This window comes from Salvia miltiorrhiza, chromosome 1 (assembly GCF_028751815.1).
Source record: "Salvia miltiorrhiza cultivar Shanhuang (shh) chromosome 1, IMPLAD_Smil_shh, whole genome shotgun sequence".
Taxonomy (NCBI): Eukaryota; Viridiplantae; Streptophyta; class Magnoliopsida; order Lamiales; family Lamiaceae; genus Salvia; species Salvia miltiorrhiza.
In genome coordinates, this window is record NC_080387.1 from 45923700 (window position 1) to 45931479 (window position 7780).

The following is a 7780-nucleotide window of genomic DNA, read 5'->3' on the forward strand; positions in this document are numbered from 1 at the left end:
TTTCAAATTCCACTAACATCACCACTACACGATATCTTGTCCAATTTCTTTAGCTTTTAGGTTGCCAATCTTTCTCCTTTAATGATTAAGGCAGCAACTCACTTCACCATTTCCTCACTCTTCACTCACGATTTATCCTATTTCTAAGTAAGCTCTTTTCAAGTCAACAATTCAAGTTTCCTTCACTGCAGTCCAAGTTGTCGAATTCAGCAGGAAGGTGATTAATTGTTAAACCTCCATTAATTTATTTTTTTTCCAGTTTCTAACATTCTGATCCAAGCTATACGTTCTTATGCTTGATTTACAATTCACAGATTTAAGCTAAATACCAAATACCACCAACATCAAGGTTACCCCAATTCCTCCCCATTTATCTTATGAAATTCTGAATCAAGCATCAAAAAGAGAAAGAAAGAAGGCAGCAACGAACACACACACTCATCATCACTTCATTTTCTAACTATTACAAGTACAAGGTTTGATTTTTTTAGAGAATAAATAAGAATGAGAAAGAACAGATTTTTACAATAAAACCCTAGCTTTGCTTTACTTTGTGAATCTGGATTGAATTGGGAGGGTTTCCTTATGCTTTATTGTGTGTGTGCGCTGTCCGAGTCGTGAGAGGGGAAGGAGGGAGCAGCAGGTGGCTGCTGGGCGCCGGCAACGGCGGCGCGGCGGCAACTGCCGCCCAGTCCCTGTTCTGCCAAAACGAGAGAGGAGGAGGAGGAGGAATTAGATTTCAGATTTTGTATTTTGAAAGGAAGAGAAGGGAGATTTGGGGGTTTACCTGTGTGGGGTGGTAGCTGGTCGGAGCTGTTCTGGGTGGAGGTTAGGGTTCCGGCGAGGCGGCTTATCGCTGCTGCAGTCGCCGGAAGGTAGAGAGAGAGAGACCGAGGGAGGCCAGAGCTCGGCGGCCTTGGCTGCTGTTGCTCGGCCACGGTCGGAGAAGTAGAGGAGAGTCGGAGTCAGCGGCGGTCGGTGGCGGTTCTCGCTGCTATCGCCGGAGTTCCAGAGGGAGGATCGGTCGAGAGAGGTCAGAGAGAGAGCTGGTGGCGGCGGCTCGTCACTGCTACATCTCCGGCGAGTCTCCACAGCGGCGGTTAGTTTGATGAGTGAGGATGAGGGAGAAGGAGGTGTGTGTGAGAGGCGAGAGATGGGGGAGAGGGGAGTCAGGGGACGGCGGAGGCGGCGCTGCTACCGCCGCCGGAAAAGAAGAGAGGGGGGGGGGGAAGAGGGTGCTGCTGAATTTGTGTTTGTGTGTGTGTGCGTTTGTGTTTGTGTGTGTGTGCGTCCGATGGGGGAGGATAAAGGGGGGTGGGGATGTTGGGCTTTAGGGTTGGGTTTTGGGGTTGGGCTTGAATGTTGGGCCGGGATTTAATTAGTGTTGGGTTGAGTTGTAATTAGTTTTGGGCTGCGTTTTTTTTTAAAAGCATGGGCCGATTTTTATGAGTTTTTGGGCCGATATTTTTGGCTGGGTTATTTCTTAATTTTGGGCCGAGTCAGTTGGGCCGATTTTCTTTAATTAAGCTGGGCCTTTGATTATTTTAAATCATGGGCTGCCCAAGTATTAATTTAATTGGATTTGTGCAGATTTTATTTAAAGGAGCTACACTATTATAATTAATTAGACTTATTAAGTTTAATTAATTATTTTCAAAGAGTAAATTTTTATAATAATATTAAATTATTATTATAAGCATATTTTAAGTAATTTCTTATTATATGCCAAGCATGACATGAATTTGCATTATATTTTTTTTGCAATAAAAGTATTTAAGATTTAATTGGTTTTATTATAATTCCAATTATTAAAAGATGAGTAAGAATATTGTTGGTGTTCTTAACTCAAGAGAAAATATTTTCAATTATTTATTCATTAAATTTTGAAAACCCGGCTAAGTGAATCATAGAATATTAAGCACTACACCTTGACTTAAGATTAGAATTCAAGGAGACCTATTGAGAATAGATTTCTTGTAGGCTTTGAGCATCAGGAGGATTAGCACTGCTATTCCGATTCAGAGATAAGGTTAAACGACAGGCTTTGCCTATACAGGTGGGCTTATTTTTCAAATGTATGATTTAGCTATTGAGCTTAAATATTCGTGTAATATAAACTGTTTATCCAATAAAATATTTTTGTGCACTCTACCATGTTTAAGGCTCGTACAGTTAATCAATTGAGGTTCTCTTATGACCTAACACGTTATTTGAGAATTGTGTACACTTGTTAGCTGACTCGGTGGGTTGATCTCCATCGGGCACTAACCAGAGGCGTTATAAGGGTGCTCGACGGGATGTGTTCCGGAGCATAGAAATGATAAGCCTGTCTGGATTAATTTCCGAGGTTTATTATACTTGGCTGGGTTACGCCCTCAGTTCAAGTCAGCGGGAGACAGAGATCCGTCGGTGGCTAGAGGTCCGGGATCACAGCGAGTAACAGAATGGAGTGTGCAAACGCGCGCAAAATAATTAAGTATATATATATGAAAATGATTTAACATGCATAGAAGTTATTTCTCTTTAAAACCTTCTATGTCATTGATCACTAATTTCTTAGCAACAAATACCGCAACTAACACGGTGCAATTGTAGCAAATAATCAGTAACCGAGTATCGTATCCACAGGGACTGACACAACGAAACTACTTTAGCTATCTCCTAAACAAACTAAAATAGTAGACAGGCAAACGAAAATAAAGTTTGATTTACTAAAACGCAAATAACAAATAAAAACACTTAGGAAATTCAAATAATAAAAGACTCTGGCCCTAGGGATGTACTTTTACTAATTAACTACATGCATTTAATCTATTGATTCAATTACCAATTTAATCCAACCCTGATGAGAGATCACAGAACTATTCACAAGCTTCTCTAACGAACACCTATGAAAGTAGATTAATTTACCCCCCTTCACATTCAAGACTCCAAGGAATAAATTAACTCCCAAGCGTACACAAAGAATAGCTCCCTATAGTTTCACCTATCCCATTCAAGTGTCAAGGCTACTTCTATAACAAGCATTCCTGACTCGGCTGAACAATTATCGCATTCAAGACTCAAACTGAACAGCTAGACATGTAAATTATTGGCCAAATAAATCACAAGAAATTAAGCACCAGGAATCATGAATCACAAGTTGGAGGGCAAATTGATATCAATAAATCATACACACATAATTAATCAGCTATGTACAAACCCTAGGTTCAGATGAAAGAACTAGCTGGACATAATAAAATAAAATAAAAGCATAAATAAAAGAAAGCAATTGAAATAAATAAAATAAATAAAACCCGGAAGAAATTCTGGATGTACAGCTTGAATCTTGAATCTTGCAGGAAAAGAAATCTAATCTATGAAAGCATTAAAATCCTAAGTCTAAAACTGAAAAATATGAAAAGAGGTAAAGAGATGTGAAAAGATGTGTCTAATAGGTCAGGGAAAGGACCTATATATAGGCACAGGAGATAAATACAGTGTAGAGCTCGAAAATACTGATAAAATCCGAAAATCCCGCAAAATCCCGAAAATTCGGAAATTCCCGTCGGGCACTATTCACTGTTGTGCGCGACTTTCTTGTTTCGGCCATATCTTCCTCGTCCGAACTCGGATTTGCGAACCGTTTGCGCCTACGAACTCGTATCGAGACGAACTACAACTTTTATTAAGATCAACAGTCCAAATTCGAACTCCATATTTCTGTAAAATTCATCAAAGTACGAGCAAGTAACATATTTCACAAGATAAAACAATTTAAGCACAAAACAATCATCCAACACTCAATTTCCTATAAAATTAACATCATAAGAACACTAAAAACCATGGAAACATGAGTGTTATCAACTCCCCCAAACTTAAGCCATTGTTCGTCCTCGAATAATGAGAAGAACACAATCAATATCACGAATGGGTAAGAAATCTAGCTCATCGATGCCTCCGAAAGAATAAGAATGATAGAATTCTAAAATCCTCAATAATTAAGCACAAAATTCACCAATAAACACAATCTATAGCAAAATCAACCTTGACATTCCAAACAATTGAATCTCACAAGGTATGTGTATCACTCAACTCTCAATTTGATGGAATATATAGGACGTGTATGCTCTCATCGAATTCAATGCAATGCAGATCTCTTACCATAGGCTTGCCAATCGTCTACAATCTCCATCGCTAAAAGTGTGCCAGAACTAAGATCAGAAAGGTCTTTTTCTTTCGGTTATAATGTAGGGACATTGGTTAAGGTAGGGAAATATAGGCTAAGTGACTCAAATAAATTAAGAACACCAACCTTATAACTTCACAAAGCAAGTATGGAATAAATTCCATCTTCCACCCAACTATATCACCATAATCAACACAACTCAAGGGATTTAATCATCACAAAACAGAACTAAACACTCTTTTATGCTCTCCATTTATTTCCAACAAACAAAGTCGATTTTCTAACCAATTTCTCAATGTACACTCGACTTCACATTTTTTTTTCTTTTTTTTCTTCTTTTTTTTCAACAATTTTTTTTCTCTTTTCACAACTTTCTAGAGCTTATAAGAGTAAATAGTAGCACAATATCATCCCTTCTTTTTCACAACCCACTATGATATTCACCACACAGAGATCCCCATATACTACATCACCCCTATCATCCGGCTAAAAAATAAAAGTTAAATAGGCTCAAAGTGGATAACAAAGGATAATTTTTCAAGGACAATGTTTGAGATAATAATGTGGCTAACAAAAGATGGCCTAAAATCATCTCCTAATCCTGGGCACAACAGCAACCTCAACACAGAAACCATGGCAAGTTCTAGAAGATCACTACATATGCATGACAAAACTCACAACAAAGAATAAACTGTGTATGATAAACAGTTATGGCTAAAAATCTCACAGGTTTATTCAACGTCCAAAAGTCAAGGTTAAAATCACTCTAGAATTATGCAAATTAGTTCATATTATGCTCAAATCATCAAAGAAAATCAAACTCCGGATTTTTTCACATAAATCATCATTGGCATCTCACCAGAAATCTAATGGAGCATAAATCATCTAAAAAAAAAACAAAACAAACACACACCACCAACCAAGCAGGATAAAACAATAAAAAAAAATAAAAGTGATACACATATCTATTCTCACCCCCCTCCCCCAAACTTATTACAGAACATAAGTTCGAAAATAAGTTTGGAGGGATGATGATATGTGTGTCACTACTCACAGAAAACACATGCTCCACGGTGGTGATATGGACAAAGCGCGAGTTCCTTCATCTTCCAAGCTCAAAACTGCACTAAACTCCCAAAGAAAACAACAAAACAAAAAGAAACAAAAAAGAAACTAAAAGAAAGAAAAACAAAACAAAGAAAAACAGTTGGGTTACCTCCCAACAAGTGCTTAATTTAACGTCTAGAGCTCGACGATACCTCATGGTCTCAATGAACATCAAACGCTGCGGGCGTGACAGACCGCCTAACACGAACAGAGACAAAGGACTCATGCGCATCAGCTGTGTGAAAGATAACGCTTCCATTGGGCACATCTATCATAGCCCTCCCCGTAGCTAAGAATGATCGACCAAGAATCAATGGCGGATTTGTATCTTCAGGAATATCGAGGACCAAGAAATCCGTAGGGAAGACGAGCTTGTCAACCTTCACAAAGATGTCGTCAAGCTTTCCTCTCGGCTTCACTCTTGATCTATCCGCCATCTGAATCTCCATTGAGGTCGGCTTGAGATCTCCAATTCTCAACCGCTTGAAAACAGAGATGGGCATCACATTGACACTAGCCCCTAAATCGCAAAGAGCCTTGGGGAAGAGCTCTCCTCCAATCTCGTACTCAATGGTGAAGCTACCCGGATCTTTCTTCTTCGAAAGTAGCTTCATTGGCAGCTCAGTGCCCACAGCTGTCGCCTGCGAGATTTTCCTATCCTCATGACCCATCTTCTTGGTGTGAACGACTGCCTTTTTTTCTTTATCATTGGTAGAGGAACGGATATTGGCAGAGAAATGGTTGATTTCTCTGCTCTGGCTGTCGAGTTCTGAACTTTGCTTCGCTACTCTGCTATCTTGAGGCTCTGCACGCTGGTCTGATTCTTCAAGTAGCCTCTCTAGCTCATCCACTATGCGTCTATGCTCTGTCTCCTCGGGATTGGCAATTTTTTTCTCATTCTTGCAATGGGGGATCTCCAGCTTGATTTCCTTGGCATCCTTGCCGTCCCTTTGCTCTAGCCGATCCCGCTGCTCTGGCTGATCCCGCTGCTCTGGCCCGCTTCTCACTTGAATTGCATTACACTTTTTGCTCGGCTTCTCAGCACATTGCTCTTCAAGCACCTTTCTCTTCATCAGCCTACGGGGAAGTGGACCCTTTGGAAAGTATTCCCTAAGTGGAACAGGAGCCTTGTGTGGTTCCTCAATCAGAGATTCATGCTCCTTGCTCGTCTCCTCACAGTTTGCCAGGAAAAATTCAATCGCTTCCTCATCTTCAGGAGACACAGTGTCATCGAAAATCGCATTGCATTTGCCCTTTGGATTGACAGTAGTGTTGCTCGGGAATTGGCTCGACTTGTGCTGCGCGGCTGCTTGGTTGGCAATCTGACCAATTTGAGTCTCCAACATCTGCACTTGCTTGGACAGTGCTGAGAAATTATTTTCAATATGACCCACTTGAGACTCCAAATTGGTCATTCTTGTATTAACAGTTGTCTTCATACTAGACATCTATGTTAACATCTGCTGCATCATATCCAACATTTGAAATTGAATTTGCTCAATAGTTGCCATCGTATGCAGTGCCTGAAAAAACGAGAAATAGAAAAATAAAAATAAAAAGAAACAGTAAACGCCTAAAGTACTACCTAGTCCTATCGGAAATATTAAAGCAACTTCTAATCAGTCCCCGGCAACGGCGCCAAAAAGTTGATCACTAATTTCTTAGCAACAAATACCGCAACTAACACGGTGCAATTGTAGCAAATAATCAGTAACCGAGTATCGTATCCACAGGGACTGACACAACGAAACTACTTTAGCTATCTCCTAAACAAACTAAAATAGTAGACAGGCAAACGAAAATAAAGTTTGATTTACTAAAACGCAAATAACAAATAAAAACACTTAGGAAATTCAAATAATAAAAGACTCTGGCCCTAGGGATGTACTTTTACTAATTAACTACATGCATTTAATCTATTGATTCAATTACCAATTTAATCCAACCCTGATGAGAGATCACAGAACTATTCACAAGCTTCTCTAACGAACACCTATGAAAGTAGATTAATTTACCCCCCTTCACATTCAAGACTCCAAGGAATAAATTAACTCCCAAGCGTACACAAAGAATAGCTCCCTATAGTTTCACCTATCCCATTCAAGTGTCAAGGCTACTTCTATAACAAGCATTCCTGACTCGGCTGAACAATTATCGCATTCAAGACTCAAACTGAACAGCTAGACATGTAAATTATTGGCCAAATAAATCACAAGAAATTAAGCACCAGGAATCATGAATCACAAGTTGGAGGGCAAATTGATATCAATAAATCATACACACATAATTAATCAGCTATGTACAAACCCTAGGTTCAGATGAAAGAACTAGCTGGACATAATAAAATAAAATAAAAGCATAAATAAAAGAAAGCAATTGAAATAAATAAAATAAATAAAACCCGGAAGAAATTCTGGATGTACAGCTTGAATCTTGAATCTTGCAGGAAAAGAAATCTAATCTATGAAAGCATTAAAATCCTAAGTCTAAAACTGAAAAATATGA

At 39.1% G+C, this 7780-nt stretch overlaps 1 protein-coding gene across 1 annotated transcript; it reads right to left on the reverse strand.

The window, feature by feature from the left end:
- Positions 1-499: 499 nt before the first annotated feature.
- Positions 500-7407, reverse strand: LOC131008826 (uncharacterized). The gene is made up of 4 exons (XM_057935889.1): positions 7393-7407; positions 6283-6597; positions 788-1194; positions 500-700 (listed from the first exon to the last, which is right to left on the reverse strand). The coding sequence occupies exons 1-4, from the start codon at positions 7405-7407 to the stop codon at positions 547-549; spliced, it is 891 nt and encodes a 296-aa protein (XP_057791872.1). The 3' UTR covers positions 500-546.
- Between the last annotated feature and the right edge of the window lie 373 nt (positions 7408-7780).